Raw genomic sequence first — 19,633 nt, 5'->3', positions numbered from 1 at the left:
AGCTCCCGTCAATTAAATAACAGACTTTTTATCGAAGAAAGAAATGGGAAGTGGATGTAAACACCTTCTTTTTTATTGCAATTTACGAGCTTTCGTATTTTTGAATGAATAAGAATAAATTCTACGATTTTCAGTTGCTAATACAATTAAATACATAGCGTGCTCCATGAGTTCTTTACCTCATATAATAAAGAGAGTGCATTTGCAAAATTCTTTTTAGACGACGCCATCTAAAAGTTGTTCGTTCTGTATTCATTTACACACCGAAAGTTGCGTTTCGAGTGTTCCATGTAGTGAAAGTGACAGTTCCGTACCGCAAAACACTTTCGGGACGCTCTGGAGTGATTCTGGAGTGACTCTAGCAACTTCAATGTTGACAATTGACAGTTTCACTTCGATGATTTTGCATAACTTTCTTCCACCACAAATACGAATCAATCAACAAATTCTATCGAAGACACAAACACATCTACAGAGATTCCATCAACATCTACATATTCCATCTGCATCCAATCCAATAAATATTAATAATTGTCCTGTTGGTATAACCAACATTACTTTTTGCAAATAATTATTAAATTAATATTGACATTCCAAATATTATTCAGTACATTATATTGTTCAATAAATAAAATGTTTATAATTCTCTATTATTTATTTTCTTTCCTCAGTGTAATTGAAAAAGTTTTGGATCTTATGCGTCTGTTGCTCGCCTCGCTTTGCTCGTCTCGAGCAACTCGTGCAAGTAGCACTTTCGGTCCTTGGCATACAAATAACTATTATAGACGCATCAGTGACAAATCTTTATAAAAAAAATTTTTTCTCGATTTTTCAACAATATACGATTTCCCTCCGTTTTCATAAATAATGGGATAAAAAGTATCAATAAGTTGCAATTAAACTTTTTGCTTCGTCGAGTCTTTTTCATATACATACTCAACAACATCAAGCGAAAAAATTTATTATTTTGTTTATTACGATATTCTATAAAAGAAAAATGAAATTTATGAAAAATGGTGATATAAAAATTATATTCTATCGTGGTTTTACCAATAGTAACAAACTGCAAATGCATTCATGAAATTATTGGTCCCTCGACTATCTGTAAAAATATACGAGGTCTGGTTATTAAATAACGAGACTGAGCGCCTAAAGGATGGCCCTAGACGTTGGGTATCTAGATATCTTGTCTATGCACGTCCAACAACACGTTTCCGTCACTATTATAGTATTTGTGCAGTAGTGGTTTGAAACGGACGTGTTTTTTTCTCGTGCCGAAAAACAAGAGCAACGTATCAATCTCAAATTTCCCGTTAAATTGTTGGAAGAGGCCTATGGGGACAATTCTCTATCTCGTGCGCGTGTTTTTGAGTGGTGTATGCGCTTTAGTGAGGGCCGGGAGAGCACTGAAGATGACCAGCTCTCAGGTCGCCCTGTGACTGTTTCAACTCCGGAAACAGTGACCAAAATCAACCAAATTGTGCGTGAAGATCGTCGAAAGAGCATCCGGATGATTGCCGAGGTTGTAAACGCCAATAAAGAAACGATTAAAAAAATTTTACACGAGGAATTACACATGACAAAAGTTTGAGCGAAGTTGGTGCCAAAAAAACTGACTCCTGACCATAAGTTCTTGCATCAACGTGTGTCTCTGATTTCATTGAAAGGTTAGAAAAAGATCTGCTTTGTAAGGGACCCGATTTGAGTTGACGGAAGCGGTAAAGCAAAAAACAGAAGAGCTCCTAAAGGCACTCACCAAAGAAGACTTCCAGCACTATTTAGATCAATGGAAAAAACGTACGGAGAAGTATGTAGCGAGGGGAGGAAAGTATATTGAAGGGGAGTATTCGAATGTAAAATAATTTTTATAATAAAACCCTTTTTCGTAATCAGTCTCGTTATTTAATAGCCAGACCTTGTATATCATCAATGCAACACCGCTAATGCTTAGAATAAAAAAAGAAAAGATGTGATGGAAATAAATGTCAGTTAAAATTATGAGGTTATTAACCTCCAAAAACGATCCAATCACACGTCATGGTCTTCACAACAAATAAAAATTTCAAAATAAGTCTAGTGAGAATATTCGAAGTTTTTTAATTTTATCCTTCACGCCCAAACCAAAATATCAGCTGTTACATTTTATATAATACCTACTGAATTAATACTAATTTTTTTTATCGATTGAATCGAGTTTACAAATAAATTGAAAGTGGATTAACCAGTTCAAGTACAGGTATTTGCTTTTCTTACAAGCTCAGCAGAATACAAATTTACGTCTCTTCTTGAATAATTTATAGTAGATATGATTAAAAGAAAATCACTTAAATGATTCGAGTGCCTCATAAGAATGGATTAAAACAATAGATACCAATAAATATAAGGAAAAGAGGATGACCATTAATATCGTGGGATTGAGGCAAAAACTATGGAAAAAAGCAAAAGGAAAAAAATGTTTTTGACAGAGATTTGTTTGAAGGAAAGTACAATTATAACAATTCTATTTATAAGTCTGACAAATCATTACCACCTCAAGATAGGCTTGGCAGAGGACGGCAATTGCATGATCTGCATGAAAGCCTCGGATACAGCAGAGCATCTACTCTGCGATTGTCCTGCCTTTTTCATCGAGAAGATTAGGTATCTCGAGGAGTAGTATTAACACCTTGGGAAATGGGACACAAAAACCCCAGAAAAACTGCCTCTTTTGGTAGGAGTCTACGTATTTTAGAAACGGAAAAATAATTTGTACAAAATATCTTCTAGGTATACGTGCAGAGTAGCTAACTCTCTAAACAATCTACAAAAAGGTTAGTAAGCTGAGATATTTTTCTTCTTCTAGGCCCCCGTCTAGGAGCGAAAAATACTGTACCATCAATTTTACATAGGTAATAGACAAATTCTTAACTTCCAAATTTAGCACTCAACATTTTCATTGATAGCTAGATAGCTACCAACAAACTTCCATTTCAGTTGGAAATAAAAACAGTTTTCTCTCGTTCAATGCATCAGTTTACGTGATAAAACCTCATATTTTAAATTATATTACAATCATTAAACAGAACTGAATTGTTAATATGTTAATTCATACGTCTTAAAAGTGTAGAAACGTGATGCATGATATAAACAAAATAAATAATTTAAAGTACCGAGTTAAACCTAATGGAAATAAATTTAAATACAAATTGAATACACTGTTTACACCAACACTCACAATTACACTGTCAGACGCGCGTTTCGATAACAAAGTTATCGTCTTCAGAGACTTTAGTTTACCTTCAGTCTCCGAAGACGATAACTTGGTTAACGAAACGCGCGTCTGACAGTGTAATTGTGAGTGTTGGTGTAGTGGTGGTGTAAACAGAGTGTTTAGTATGAATATCGCCAACGATTCCAGAAATTCCCTAATAAAATACAAAATAAAATGTGGACAAAACGAATATCGTTGAGATTGGTTTTGTTTGACCTAGTATGGGAAAAATTTTCCTCTGCAGGGCTGGAATTGGTGTGATTTTCTGGGATGTATTCTTTTCGTGTGACGGAATATCTTTAATTTTTTGTTATACAATTATATTGCAATTTTTGTGAATGAAATATACAAATAAATATCTTGAATTTTGATTTTTAATTAAAAATAAAATTTATTTTGTAAGTAAACGGTTTTTTTATAAGGCGAGTACCGAAAAATTTGAAATTTGAAATCCCGTACAGGGCACCGGTTAAAGAAGAGAAACACTGGTCTAATTAAAAAGTTGAAAAACGGAATGCCTTCTTTTAGGGGGACGTGCGCCTATTCAGCGCTATGAAACTAAGTTCGGGAATTTTGAATTACAAAAGGTCTCGACGAACCGAACAACTTTTCGGTGCATTAACTAGGCGTAATGTGGAATGGCGGATACAGCTACGGATGTATTATTTCATCGAGCTAAACATATGAATTTTATGCCCCGATTCACACACTACACGATGCTAAACTAAGGAATGAGATTAGGAGACTGAGAACGATGCGCTCGACTCCTTTCGTCTCACTCGCTGTCGGTTTTTCGGTCACGGGTGTGAATAAATCGAGAGTGTGGATGGCCAGCACTATTGTCGCCTCCGCTCGCCAAGATTCGTGTCGAAAGCTTCTAAGAGGCGCCTCGCGAGAGACTGCATCAGACTTTGTAGAATATATATGTGTACAAAAATATCCAAATAACATCATTTACAGAATTACTTAGTCATTATAAGCTGACCTCGTAACTACCGTTTATTTTTCTTAGTCGAACGATTTTATAATTGAAAATTTCCTAGCTAAGTTTTTTTCGGTTGTGGTGTACAACTCCTTACTCTGCATGAGTGATGGATTCATGACTAATTTATCCAACTTAATTTTGATTAAAAATCTGTTGTCTGTACATAAATTGATGACGAGTACCACTTCCTATGAAGGAATGTTCAGTAGGCGACTTAAAGTTACAACTTATTCCCTAGACAAAGGAAACTCAAGAACAATAACATTATCGACGACCTCACCAAGCTTAAGGGCTACTAGAATCCCAACCTGCAGTTGGAATCCCTTCCTCGCGCAAAAATAAGAATGCATGGCTTCAGCCATATAGTTGCAGATAGATCAAAACCTTAATAAGTGAGGCAAGTCACTCAGATTTACCGACGGTAATACTGCAACTAAGTGTGCGTTCACATTGGCGACGCTCAAGCGGTGAGCGTCGAGCGATGGCGCTTTGGCGTCATTATTTTCTAAGTTATCGAACCAAAATGACGTAATGACTTTTAAAGAAATGCAAAAAAATACAAGGCGTTCATGAACTTAATAGAAATAGACTTGCTTATGGCGAATTCCATCACCTTTATCATGAATTTCCTAGTGATCCACTAAGATTTTTTCAGTTTTTAAGAATGTCAGTGGAAACGTTTGATTATATTCTGGAAAAAATCAAGCATCGACTTCAAAAGAAAACAACTAATTTTAAAAAGCCTATTTCTCCGCCAGAAAGGTTGTATTTTACACTAAGGTAAGAGAATTTTTATTTGCAGGTTTATAGTAAAACGAAAAAAAAAAAGAACAATGCTTATAACTGGTAATGGATGTTTTGCAATCCACAATCTTGTGTCCCTGAAGAATATTGTTGGTTTTGTTGAGAATTTGTTCCTAAAGCATATCGTGGAGACACTGAATACCCTTGCTGGTTTTACGCACCACAAAGGAGATGCCGCTCAAAAAACCGAACACAGATCGAAGCTCCAGCGCTGGAGCGGCTTCGCTCGACGCTCATCGCTTGAGCGTTGCCAATGTAAACGCACAGTAAGTAGAGGGAGTCAAAGATTCTGGTAGGCCTAATCACATTTTAATCATAATTTTAACTTGCCAATTCTGGAAAGCCTTCATGGGCTAGGGTGACTGAAGAGACAACCATGAGAGTACCAAGGAATTAGGACTGACGTGTTCTCTAATAGTACTTAACGACAAAACTGTCCTATTTATTTTGTATAAGTTTGTTCAAGTTACAAATTTTACGAGTGTTGGTATCTACAGTCAAATTTTCAAAACCAAAAAAATTTGTACCTCATAGATATATAAAAACTTTGAAATTGTATTGTAAAATAATTGAGTGCGCCTCGGAGAAATCGTTGTGGGAAGTGTCAGAAAATTTACAAATAGAGTGTACTAACTTTTACTTTCTCTAATTACATTCGATTCTAAATACAAATTGATATATTTGTATCCCCGTACTGATGATTTAATCACTATCTAATTAAAAAAAAAAAAGTCTTATAGAACACCCCCAAGGCAATTTCGGATAGGTTACGATCCATTCACTAATTTGTAGTCCACAAGATACGAAAACTGACTGTAGAGGTCAATGGCACTATCAATATATGCATTAGAAGTCGTTTAAAACGTTATGTAGCTTTTTTTACGGATAGAACAATAAACAATGAAACAAATATGAATTTTAAAAATAGATATGAATTTTATACGAAGTGACAATTTGAAAAAAGCTCCTATAGAAAAAACAATTTAGTTCCCAAATGAATCACGTCTACGTTTCTCTTTCTTTGTTTCGTAGTTATATTTTATCACATTTTCAGTAAAACACTTTATAATAATATGTTTTCCTTTCAAGCGTTGCAAATATCTTTCCTCGACCAGACTCTAATCGGCGTCGAGACGGCGATATCAAAAATAAAATGACAAAAAGTCCATCCGGAGAACTGTGCGCGCTTCAGATGGTTGAACTTGATGCCTAAATTTAAATGTGTCGAATAAAAAGTAGACTGACCGTTCTAGTTGTATCTGTTTTCTTTCTATTCTCGACACGAATATTTTCTAATTATTATTCTATTTAAATATCAGTTAAGAACATTCGCTTTTCTTTTTTAAACGATTGAAATTTTTTTGGGATACTAAATGCGACAAAAACAATCAATATATATATATACTTAGCAAATTGGAAATCTGATAAAACATTTCTAACTGACCTTTATCGGTAGAAACTTCAAAAATCAATCCTCATGAGCTGTTAGTCTTTTGATTAAGTATGACGGAAAATTATGCAGCCCGAGATTTTAATTGTGTACGTTGTTGAAATTTTATTCGGTAAAAGGCAAACAGAATATAAAGTGAATAACTGGAAAAATTACTTTGGACGGTATTTGAAAGTGCCATTCATGTAAAATGTTGCTGAGTTTTTTAAATAATTTAAATTTACTTCCAATCCCAATGTAATTATGTTAATAGTTAAATCATTACCGAATAAAAATACTTCTCCTTGATCCGTTTTTAAAAGATCTGTATTATTTATAAAATAATATAAATAAAATAAAGGCCGAAACCCACTAGCAACACGCCACGACACATGTCGAATATGCGCGGATATGTTTTTCCATTCAATTCAAGTATCTGCGTAAACACTCAGCTCCCCACGCCTCGCCACGCCACGCCATCCTACGTGGGACGATTCAAAATTCTTTTCATTCAGATGCAACCGACGTGCGAATGCTCCTCTCTTGCCTTTTATACCAGTCTAATGAAAATTTTTATCGCATTAAAGATGTAATCGAAATCGAAATGCAACAAAAGTTGATAATAAAAAAAGGGCGGCCATAGGATTTTTTTATATAATATACATTCTGTACAATATAGAGAACAGAAGATGCGCTGTGAATAGATTACAAATGTGTACACAACAATGTATTAGTGTTGCTAGCGGGTCAAAAACAACAACGTGTTTTTGGCAATGTTTACACGTATACCACTTCATTCCGGAACCAAAACGATCATCATCTGAGTGGACAGAAGCCGATGAACCACGTCCGAAGTGTTCAAAGACACAACAGACAGCTGGGAAGATTATGGCTTCAGTATTTTGGGTTGCGCATGGAATATTGTTCATCGACAATATCCAAAATGGAAAGACAATCAATAGCGGATACTACATGCCTCATATGTTGAATTAAAAACCACTGTTTCACCAAGACAATGCACCGATTCATAAATCGATGGCAACGATTGTTGAATTGAACGAATTATACTTCGAATTGCTTCCTAATCCACCGTATAGTTCAGAACTGGCCTCTAATGACTACTCACTATTAATCGATTTCAAAAAAATGATCGCCGGTAAAAATTACAGTTCAAATGAAGAAGCGATTGCTGAAATTAAAGCTCATTTTTACGCAAAACACAAATCCTTCTACAAGCACGGTATCGAGAAGTTCTAGAAGCGTTAGAATGATTGTATTTCTCTCGAAGGAGATTACATTGATGAATAAAATCGAAAAAGGGTTTTTATTACTTAGTCGCACGACTTATTGACTGATGTGTAACCAGTATTATTTTAGTCTCATTACTTTTCACACATCCCTCGTAACTTACTTATTTTCACAAACTGTTCAATGCGTCAGCACAATGAGATAGAATGTCAAAAATTATGCTCCATAATGTGTTAAATTATATGTATAATGAGTCGTTAAAATTACCACAAAATTCACCTCAAACATTATTAAAAAAATTGGTTGTTATCTAAAAATCATCCCCCACCCCCTATCGACTGGGGGTGGGGGGGGAGGGGGTTGATAAAGATAAGTGTACTGAACGCACAAAAAATTATTCCGGCCGTCCGTCATCCCTTGTTAAAAAAATAGAGAGGGTTAAAGAATGAAAATTTGACATTTTCGGAATTATGTATGTTAACAAATTATAAATAAAAATATAAAAAAATACAGCTAAACAGTGAAAATAATATGTGAAATTAATTTAGTGGAATTATGAACAATTATAATTGTTAATTGACTTAACCATAAGTAATTAGACTAACCTAACTTAAGAACTACTTTCACCTTCCATATATTGTAATTACCTCCCTCAACACCCCTGCAACCCCAAGTCGATAGGGGGTGAGGGATGATTTTTAGATAATAACCAAAAATGTTTATTTTGTTATAAATTTTAACACTATTTAAAATAAAGTGGTAGTAGCACTGTGGTTTTTTTTACATTTTACATAACACGACCACAATATGGATTCATTTTGCACAAATTCGCGATATCCCTAATAAAAGCTAATGTACTAGCACACGTTATAAAATAGACTGAATGAATGTTGAGTTTTTCGGGTAAAAACGAGGTTAAGTCCACCAAATCGATAATATTCAACCTAAAATAGAAAACGAAACCTAAATAAATTCATAACCAACTCAATAAATTTTTTTCTCACGAGCTTTTCTGATCTGAGGAATCGATTCGAATAAAAGATTTCGTTTATTCATTAAAATTTGAAATACACGAATCGGTTAAATAAATTGCGAAAATACGAGGTAAGATCAAAAGCGAATATAAAGTCCTTGATTAGAAATTCATTTATGCCAATTTGGAAGCATTCTTTCGGACTGGCTCTGTTTTAACCTTTCCAATATAAGGAATGATGCGAAACAGTGGTTATTTTCATGAAAAAAAAAAGAAGTCGCAATGTAGTCAGTGAGGCGGATATTTAAGGCAAGTTGATTCAACGACTTCGATAAGTGAGCACGTGTATTAAGTGCAATGAAATCGGACACAGGTAGTGATGTAAAACTGTAACAAAACTTCCTCCTTGTTCAGGTAGCTGTGCCCAGACACGGCCTTTTGTACTATTATGAAAACCTACGCATAAGAATTAGTTTATCAACCTAGTTTTATTGTGCGGAAACTATTAATTTTTTCGAAATAGCCGTACTTCTTAGTACAGTTTATTATCTTAATATTTCATTTTAGGCAAAGAGTTGAAAACCAAAATCTGTAGAAGTTAAAGGCATGGAACCTGACGGGAACTATGATAGAGGAACGTCAGTCGAAAGAGATAGAAAATATTACGAAGGTATCTTGAAAAACTGAGAAGAGAAAGCAATAAACAAAATGAAAGTATACAGTCCACGATGGAAAAACTTGAAGCTATGCAAAAAAAATAACGAAGGATAGACGTCCGTCCTACCATCAGAAAAGATACAAAAGCGAAAAAATATAAGCGAGAGCCCTAAAAATAAAACAATAGAAGCCAGAGATTCCGAAGAATGAATAACTGCTCCATGGCAGGAGAATATACCGAAGTGAACAACAAGAAAAAAGGAAGAAAGCGGAAAGAAAAAAACCATTGTAGAAGGAAACACCGCGAATAAACAAATACAAGAAAAATGGAAAAAATCAGAAGAGAAAGAAAAAAACAGTCAAAACCAGCAAGAAGGCCACCTCCAATAGTATTGAAATCATGTGGACAGCGATAAGGAAGCAGCTAGTGCAGAGAAAAATCAAATGAAAAACCACAAAGGGAAAATCACGACCCCAACAAAAGAGGATTGCAAAAAATATGCTCCCGAGTGAGTATAAAGAGACTACTCAACGAAAGTCATCAAAAGATTGGCTGTAAACACCCCCGCGTCGATATAACTATGACAAAGATAAGTGTGGTTGAACAAAAAAAGAACGCTGGACCTGTACAATGCTCCAGGTGCCAAGGTTTCCACCACAGACAAAGCACGGCACCCTCAACAAATCAAAGAAGCCAAAATACAAAATCCGCGGATGAGAGCCCCAGGCGAACAACAGGGGGGTGCCCGTAAAACCCGAGGAAGACAGAAACAAACAAACTAGCCATGGAGTTGCTACGCACTAGCTGCTAAGAAAACGACAGCTCCGGCAGAACGCCTGAGCAGAATATGCAGATACTGATATCAACACTCACTGACCAACAGGTAACGTAAAACGGGGGACAACAGGATCGATAGGTCGTTAGTGCGTTATTATAATTCAAGTTTGTGAGCCACTTTTTCATAGAAAACTTTTAATTTTTGTTTCAGGATCATAACCACGAACCAAAGTTTTATCTCCAGTAATATATCATTGAAACTTTGTGAATTCCATGCAAATTGAAATCATACCTTTACTATATCTCGTATAAAAGTAAAGAAATAAAAACTCCAGAAATATCAGAAAAGAGAATACGGAAAATTTACATTAGATCTTCTTCTGTTTCTATCAGTTAGATACGTGTTAAAAATAGAGGGAACCAGGCTGAACACACTGTTTACACCACCATTACACCAACACTCGCAACTACACTGTATGACGCGCGTTTCGATAATCAAGTTACCGTCTTCAGAGCCTGAAGGTGAACTAAAGTCTCTGAAGACGATAAGTTGGTTATCGAAACGCGTGTCAGACAGTGTAATCGTGAGTGTTGGTGTAAACACTGTGTTCACTATGAATATCGCCAACGGTTCCAGAAATTCCAGCTCAGAAAAAAAGATACAACTAATTGAAGTATCAAACATTTTCTAAAACGATATTTTTTATTACTGTCGAGCTGATATAATAATTTTATAACTTTAAAATAGTTTGGGAATATAATCAGAGTACTTACCAGTGAGAGTTCCTTGATTTCTCTTCGAAGTTTCAGGTTGGAGTGCGCGCTGAGCGCCACTCGCACCTTCTTGGGCTGCCAGTTTGAAGATCAACACCTCTCACTATTCCTGAAACAAAATGTCAAATAATACATCGCCTTTCCGGAAGAACACAGACGTAAATGCAAAAACCTAAAAAAATAATTTATTGAAATTGATTTTTTTTTTGTTCTAGAAGACACAAAGTGACGTTTATCAGTTCTTTCGGTGATTTCATAAAATTGTCACCAGTGGATTAACAAAATAGAAGAGACGAAATTTAAAGAGAAAGACGTGCTTTTCAAATCAAATGAAAATCACTAGTTTTTGTCTGAAATTTCACTTGCTTGATTGCGGCACGAATCAAAACTACTCTTAAGTCAATTTTGAGCGAAACTGGGCCATGAATTACATCCATGTAAAACCGTGCATATGGAATGTATTTCTTACATCGTCTTTAGTTTTATTTCCATTTGAAACATTTTTGTTGTTAAGACATTGTTCTTCCGGAACCGTATTCAAATCGATATACTAGAATTTCACTTATAGACCCAAAAAAAATAATCAAAACTTGGGGACATTAAACACAAAATTGACTATTTTTATGATGAAAAATGATGCCTCTAAAAACAAAGAGTAACATGACATTGGTAGCTTTGAAATACAATTAGTCAATTTTAAAACAAGGAGATTTTAAATACGAACGTCTTTGCATTTCATTTTTCGATTTCGTCGTGCCTATTTCGTATTTCGAAGTTTTCTTACAATTTGAAGTTCAAAATGTGACTGAATCAGTTGCTGGCTCTTCTGGAATAGGAGAGGGAATTCCTGGAGAATCCTTAAACACTTATAAATCAAAATCGCGATCTAAGAACGCAGTGGTTTATTATGAAGAGTTGTTGACGAAAAATAATTTAATTGCATCGACACCTTCGGAAGAAATATCACACGATGCTAAGATATTGACTAAAGAACTTTATAATGATACTAATGGCACTATTGGGCGAAAAACTATTCTTATATTATCAAATGGCTGGCTGGCTAAATGAGAAATGGATTGGGAGTTGAAAAATAATATACTACGACTAACTGACACCATCATTTGTAATTGTACCAAAGGTTCAGTCATGATTAAACGCAGGGTCAACAAATGATTGAAATGATGGAGATGTAAATGTACGAGCCTTGCATTCTACTTCGTAGGGGGTGAGGAAACGAGTGCATCGTCATAATATTTTACAGAAAACTGCGAAAGACATGATTTGTAGATAATTTTACTAGAAATATTTTTTCTAATAACCGTATTGACCTCCGAGCAATAGATAACGAGATATTTGCGAAAAACCGATTTTCGTGACCTTTATAACATTTTTTAGCAGACACGATATCGATTTTTCACATCTTCATTACAACACCGTGATAAAGGTGTATACAAAAATTCAGTTCACTACGAATTTTTCCGAAGATTGGACTATAACACAGAAGAAATGTCAACAATAAACATTTTCAGACATTCCCAGAACAGGGGATAATTGATGAAGTGCATCCACTTACAATCACAAGACTCTGCTTTTCATTGTTCTGATTCCAAAATACATAGAATCCTCACAAAGGAGGCTATTTATACCATCCTTTGCTCTTGCTCTTTGCTCTTAGAATCTGCGGTGGTTGTCCTCTGCCATGATCATCGTCTTAAGGTGGTATTTGACGGGGCAGTGACCTGTCGGAAGACCGACCACCGTTTCTTAAGCCGGGTATTCACTGCGCGGAACGAGTCTCGCCTTCGTACTCACCCCGAAACTTTTTTCGCGAGTATGTTTCGAAGTGAGCCAACGCCAAAATTATACAGATTATATTCTAAACATAAAATCTGTTAACAATAATTATTATAAGTCAAAAGTATAAACTGAATAAGGACTGGCTTATTGTGAAATCCCAAAATTGAATTGTAGAAAAAAATTAGGATAGTTACCTGCGAAAAACCAAAAACAACTAACAAAAACTAGTGCACCTGAATATACAATTATCTATTGATTATCGGTTTCATTATTTATTGTGTTAACGATAAACTCATGTGATTAATCCCTCATAAATTTGAGTAAGGGAGAGGAATTATTACTATATGAAAATACAAATTTTGCGTTGGTCAAAAAAGTTAATTTTCATTTTAGCCTCAATCTGGGTTGGTTTAAAAACGGTTAGTAAGACGATAAAATCTCTTTAATTTTGACTAATGGGAATTCCAAGTCGTTCAGATCAATTGAAATGTGGATAAATGAATCGAGCTTAAGGGGCCCCTAGACCCTACAATAACATTGTACAATAAGATTGAAAGACGCTTGGAATCCAAACGATCAATTAAATTGCACAATAAACGAACTGCTATGCAATGTTTTCGTGTTTACTCGAAAAATATTGTTGATCCCGTGTGTACTGTGCGTAAAGCAAGTCCGAACAAGATTTAGCTGCTACTTTAGTTGTGTTACTTGTGGCTAAACGTAAACGTAAACGAACACGTCGGCGGTCGAAAGATTGGTACAAAAAAAGACAGAAATACATTCACGAAAAGATTTGATGATATCTGAGGAAGCAGACAAAAATTTTGTACGACTGAATTTGGAACAGCTTCAAAATCTACTAGAATTGGTCACGCCATTGATTGAAAAAAAAAATACAATCATGAGAGAAGCAATACCACCTTTTCAACGACTTTCAATAACATTACGGTATCTAGCGACTGGAAATACTCTGGAAACCTGTGATGCAATAATACATGTTTTGAAGGAATTCATCAAGGTAAATAAATACTACAGTAGAACCCCGGTTATCCGTGCCTCGATTATCCGTGTTCGCGATTATCCGTGGTGCGAGGAGAATAGTAAAAAAAAACAGGGCGCCCGACTTTTGAGATGGAATACCCATTTCTTTCCTTGCTCAATACCACCCTTTGGAGTAATAAATTATTGAAGATTTGTTGGGTAAAAAATAAACACCTTGAATTTATTCGTATGTACGTAATTATTAAAAATATGCACCCATTCATTACAAGAAGTATCGGAGGAGAGAAATTATGTAAAATAAAATGACCTATTATTGATTCTGAGAAGCGTTTATGCCTAAGTAGAAAGAGTCGCAAAGCCTGAATTGCTAATTCATTCCAGCAAATGGTTTTTGTTGATTTTCCCCCTACTCAAACCTCACTTTTGTTCACTTTCAGTGTTTCAGTAGCTTCTGATTAGTTTTCACCTACTGATCGGTTGGCTAGTTGTTGTTTGTTGTTTATTGACTATGGCTTCAAAACGTAAGCGTGTCGTGCTTTCTTTGGAACAAAAAGTGTTCATTATTAACCGTGTCTTAGATCGCGGTGAGAGTGTAAGAAAAGTGGCGGGTGAGTTTGGTGTGGGAGAGCAGACAGTGCGTGATTTAATTAAACGAAAGGATGAAATTTTGCGGTTCATATCTTCAGCTGATTCCACATCTCTGCTAGCGTCAGGAAGAAAAACAATGAGGAAGTCAACATTATCTGACATGGAATCAGCTTTGTTTGAATGGTTTAAACAAAAACGTGCTGAAGGGATTCCTATCTCTGGACCGATGGTTTGTGAAAAAGCTAAGTGGTTTCACGAAAGGTTGAATATTCAAGGCGAAAGTCTAAGTGGCGATTTAACAGCTGCTACAGTTTTCAATGAGGAATTTGGTTCATTGATCTCAAAATTAAACTTGTCCCCCGACCAAATATACAACGCAGATGAATCAGGGCTCTTTTGGAAAATGTTACCGTCGAAAACATTAGCTGCGCAGTGTGAAAAGTCAGCTCCTGGACATAAATCTAGTAAGGAAAGGCTCACTGTCATGACATGTTCAAATGCATCGGGTACACACAAGCTAAAACTAACAGTGATCGGGAAAGCTAAAAAACCACGATCGTTGAAAGGAACAGACGTGAAAAGACTTCCGTGTAACTATTACAGCCATCCAAAAGCTTGGATGAATCAGGCTATTTTCAAAGAATGGTTTTTTCAAGATTTCGTGCCATCTGTGAAGAAATTTCAGGAAGAAAATGGACTTCCAAAGAAAGCTGTTCTCCTACTTGACAACGCTCCTAGTCACCCATCAGAATCTACCCTGAAAACCGAGGATGGGCTAATTTTTGTCACCTACCTTCCTCCTAACGTCACATCATTGATACAACCAATGAACCAGGGCGTCATTTCTTCCTTAAAACGGAGGTATAAAAAGATTTTTCTCCGTTTCCTTCTCCAAGAAAATTGTGTCCATTCAATGAAGGACCTCCTCAAAATGTGGACAATAAAAGATGCCATTTTTGCTGTTTGTGATGCATGGGAAAACTTGCCATCGAGTACATTAAGACTTTGCTGGGCAAAAATGTTGGACCAAGAATATGGGGAAGAAGACAACATGGATGAGCACGATGATGTACAAACTTGCCTTGAACTGTCTAGATCTATTCCAGATTTCATCAATGTTGACCGAAACGATATTGTTGATTGGCTGCAAAAAGATGAAAATGAGGAGGGGTTTGAAATCCAAACCGATAGTGACATTGTAGCGCATTATCTTAGTAGTGATACATCATCTACTTCTCAACTGCCTGATTCGGAGGAGATTGATAGTGACACTGACAATTGTTTTGGTCCGACAGAAGAGAAAATTCAACCAACAAAAGCAATGGAAGCAATTGATATTCTTCTGAATTTTTGCGAGCAGCGATTTTGATTTAAACGACGTCATCAGTCTCAGAAAAATCAGGACCGAAGTGAGAAAAGTTATTGCCAACCGTAAAAAACAAAAACTGATAACATCTTATTTTCGACCTATGTAAATTCACTCCCCGATGTATTTTTCATTCTTTTTGATTTTTTACTTACTAAGAATGCATTCGATTTATGTTTTCTTTTGTATTTTGTACATAAATATAAACTGTTGTTACTTACAATAGCGTCTAGTAAAATATTACTATCTCCGGGAATATCTCTAATTGGTGTTAATTATGTTTGTACATGCTTATAATTGATAATTTTGATGTACTGATTTATATTTCTACAAAAATTGATGTTCAATAAATTTTTTCTCGATTAACCGTGGTTTTCATTTATCCGTGTAAGGGGGACCCCACCATTACCCCGGATAATCGGGGTTCTACTGTATAATATTTTCATTTATTTATTAAACTGTATATTTTGAAATAATGAATGTTCGTTTGCCATTGAGTGATCAGCATCATTTTCATGTTGAAAATTGTTCATGTTCTGGTGATCATCTTGTTGGAAGTACGTGTTCTGCTGGTTATTTGGCAGAAGTGGAAATTCAGAATTTAGCTCTTGAGAATAGTTTATTAAATACCGAGGCAATGGTGTGATGCTGTAATTTGTTGGAGTTGGCGTATATGTCGGAGATGGAGTTTATCGTAATTGTTGGAGTATTTATTTAAAAAAACATTTCATTATAATACCACAAAGTAGGCTAGCATCACTTTTTTAACACTGATATGATATTCCTTGTATTCTTTGTACAATTGGATACATTCGACGATAAACTCTCTTTCCTTAACTTTTTCATTCTCTTTTTCCGCCATTATGCACGCGTGCGTGTCCTCCTCGTCAAGACGAAACACAGACTAAAACATATTGCGCAATATCGACCCTACACAATGTAATTTAAAAATTAGGTGCAATAAGAATTAAACTCACTCAAACTTTTGTTTGTGCATTGTGCAATCTACAATATTAACCCTAAACGGTCAATAATATTGCACAATTCGTAATATTACGCAATAAAATTGATTGTCTAGGGTCTTAGTATTATTATCAAAAGAAAAAGCGATATTCTAGGATCTTTTGGATACACAACTGTACTGCTTTAAATTTGGGTGTATTTTTAACTGTTATGAACGTCTAGAGCGCGTCATGTTTGCGAACATTCTGTGCATCGCTTTAAACCGAAATCGTTCAGTAATCGCCATCTATAAAACATGATATAACAGTTGTACATCGCTTGTATGATATTCCGAAAAATTATAAAAAATATGGCAACCTCTCATCCATATATAACGGGGAATTTTCTCTGGTAACGAGAAAATTCTACTAGAAATTGCTACAATTACGTAATAATAGATACATTTTGTTAAATCTGACAACAGTGTTAGCGGTTTCACTTATAAACTTGTCGGGATGTGTAGTCGCATGTCGCGGCTTTCTTAACTCAGTTACTGTTAGGAAATTGTAGGACAACTTTACTCCTTTAGTTATGGGAACTAAGAAGAATTTTAAATGCAATCATTGTTTTTTGTTGTATACAGTTAAAAATATAACAACAATATAACTAAGCACATTTTAAATAAATGTAGTAAATGTCCGGCTGAAATTAAAAGCGGTTTAAAGAAGTAACTTAATAAATCTGATAATGCCAAAACAGCTAGTGTTGTCCATGTCAGTCCGGTTAGTTCAACCCCTACAGCAAGATCAAATTATTCAAATATTACGTGTACAACCAACCATTACATCATATAAGTCGAGCTGATCAAGTTCAAGAGAGATGGGGAAGTATAGTAACGACGAAAAATTTTGAATTGGTTTAAAAATACCCCAAACCTTTTTTGAGGAAAAAAATCCGTTTTCTGTCGATCCGTCTGTCTTTTAATTTACGCGATAACAAAAATTAAAATTGTCATAAAAATTCTCTGATGATACTATTTTTGAAATTGCCACTTATAGAGCGCACGAAGGAATGTGAGCAAAAGATTTCATTTGGAGTGGTTCACAGAATGTAACAACTGCCGATTGGTGGAAGGGGGTTATTGAACAGAATAATCAGCTATCAAAAGTAGCAGTAAAAATTATTTCTCTATCTGCTACTTCAGCTTCTACTGAGCGAACTTTTTCTACATTTACTGCAGCTCATACAAAGAAAAGAAACAATCTAACAACATTTTACAAAAACAAATGTCCCTCGATTACCCATTCAATTGAAGTAACTGAAAGCGATCAACATTTTGAGGTAATAACATCAGAAGCAAAGATAACTGAACCGTCAGGCCTTTCAAAACCACAACTAACTATTAAACTAGATTCAAAGACTGAAACAGAAACTTCTTCGGGAGATAAAGAAATTCCTTATCAAGACTCTGATTCTGACGATGAAGACGTGACAGATGAAGATGAAGTTTAATATTTCAGGTACTGGGTTATAGTTTTGTTATTTTGTTGTCTTGTTTCAAATGAGCTAAAATTCACAAAAATGTATGAAGAATTCTTAGGGAAATTTCTGAAAACTTCATTCCCGAGAATTTACGCATCACTACCACCAATACTACATTGTTTGACACGCATTTTGATAACCAAGATTTCATCTTCTGAGACTAAAGTTAAACATAAATTAGTTATCACACTTCAGTTTAGCACTAAGACGGAAAATCTCATAATATTACTTATTTCAGAAAAAGCAAAAAGATTTTTATAGGTCTTTGAATGGATATAAACTAAATAAGTAAGTAATCATAGAATTCCAACTCTGTTGTTTCAAACAAAACGCAGTAATATAAAAAAAATTGTAAACATAAATCACTTAATATTTTTTTAGGTTTTTCCAGACTACTGAACTTCGAGGTTGCTCTTGATTTTTATTAACGAAATTTAATGAATCACGGTCAACATTTTCATTATGTTACGCTTAATACACATATAATAAATCACATCTTTAATAGACCATTCCACCAAACATAAAATAATTCCTCATATTTATTATTCACCAATCTAGTGAATGCTCACAAGGCTATAGCTTCTTACTCTCATTTAGATTTGAAACAGACAAATTACTTATTGATTTTGACCAACTTTTTCCTAATTTCAATTAATAAAACATCTACTTTGAGACATGTTTATTGCAATTATCAGGATATACTTTGATACTTTTCGAAAATAGATAATTGTTGAAAGAGATTTTTATATGAACATATATCAAGTTTTTCAAAATTTCTATTGATGAAATTTCACAAATATTCATTTGTAATAATGTTTTGACATTATTATAATAAACTACCAGTTGATATAAAAAATAGTGAAAGTAACATTATTTAATGAAAGAACCAAATTGACTTCAATTTCAAGCATAATTAACTAATAATAAATCAAAAAATTAACTGTAACATAAAACTATGTTCTTAAATACAATTGTCATATGGCCAATGAATGTTTTTTATAACATTTCTCAGATCTTGAGGTTTGATTTCTGTACATGCCTATCAAATTCTTGTAATTAATTTCTGTCATTTGAACATATTTCTGTTAATAAAATGCTGTCTAAAATACTTATAGAATAAATAACTACTATCCAGATATATTAATCCAAATATTTAACTTCTAGATACAAAAACAAACGTTCTAATGAATATGTGCCAAAAAAGTTTTTACTTTACAGTATTTCAAGCATTAAAATGCCTATTAACTAAAAATATAAATAAAACTTTTTATTCCTACCTTGTTTAATATAATACACAAAATAAATAGCTTGCCACAATAAATGTTGTACTTCTCATTAAAATTTAGCATAACATTAAAGCAAATTTAGGTATACTGCAAAAGATAAGATAGGAACTACATTTAGTATATGTACTTAGTAAAATAAATAAAGTACATCTGGGAAAATGACGTTAATTCAGTATATTTATTTATTTATTAATACAGTGTATCAAGAAAAA

The 19,633-nt window shown here is 34.5% G+C and overlaps 2 protein-coding genes across 2 annotated transcripts in view; one reads left to right on the top strand and one right to left on the bottom strand.

Annotated features, from left to right (window-relative positions):
• Positions 1 to 10,995, bottom strand: part of LOC130450868 (trafficking kinesin-binding protein milt) — a 75,608-nt gene extending 64,613 nt beyond the window's left edge. The window contains exon 1 of the mRNA XM_056789557.1: positions 10,899 to 10,995. The gene's annotated coding sequence lies outside the window, so the exon portion shown is untranslated. The remainder of the gene's footprint in view (positions 1 to 10,898) is intronic.
• A 3,450-nt stretch (positions 10,996 to 14,445) lies between these two features.
• Positions 14,446 to 18,105, top strand: LOC130444722 (jerky protein homolog-like). Its single transcript, XM_056780034.1, has 2 exons — positions 14,446 to 15,612; positions 17,701 to 18,105. The coding sequence occupies exons 1-2, from the start codon at positions 14,446 to 14,448 to the stop codon at positions 18,103 to 18,105; spliced, it is 1,572 nt and encodes a 523-aa protein (XP_056636012.1).
• Positions 18,106 to 19,633: the final 1,528 nt, after the last annotated feature.

Source organism: Diorhabda sublineata, chromosome 1, assembly GCF_026230105.1.
Source record: "Diorhabda sublineata isolate icDioSubl1.1 chromosome 1, icDioSubl1.1, whole genome shotgun sequence".
NCBI classification, from domain to species: Eukaryota; Metazoa; Arthropoda; class Insecta; order Coleoptera; family Chrysomelidae; genus Diorhabda; species Diorhabda sublineata.
The sequence above is the reverse complement of the archived record's forward strand: the minus strand, read 5'-3'. Positions and strand labels throughout refer to the sequence as shown.

Excerpts from the sequence above, each read along its gene's own strand:
- LOC130444722 (XM_056780034.1), top strand. The coding sequence starts at position 14,446 with ATGGAATCAGCTTTGTTTGAATGGTTTAAACAAAAACGTGCTGAAGGG. Across the intron at positions 15,613-17,700 it reads AACCAACAAAAGCAATGGAA|AATGTAACAACTGCCGATTG; the intron begins GCAATTGATATT and ends AGTGGTTCACAG.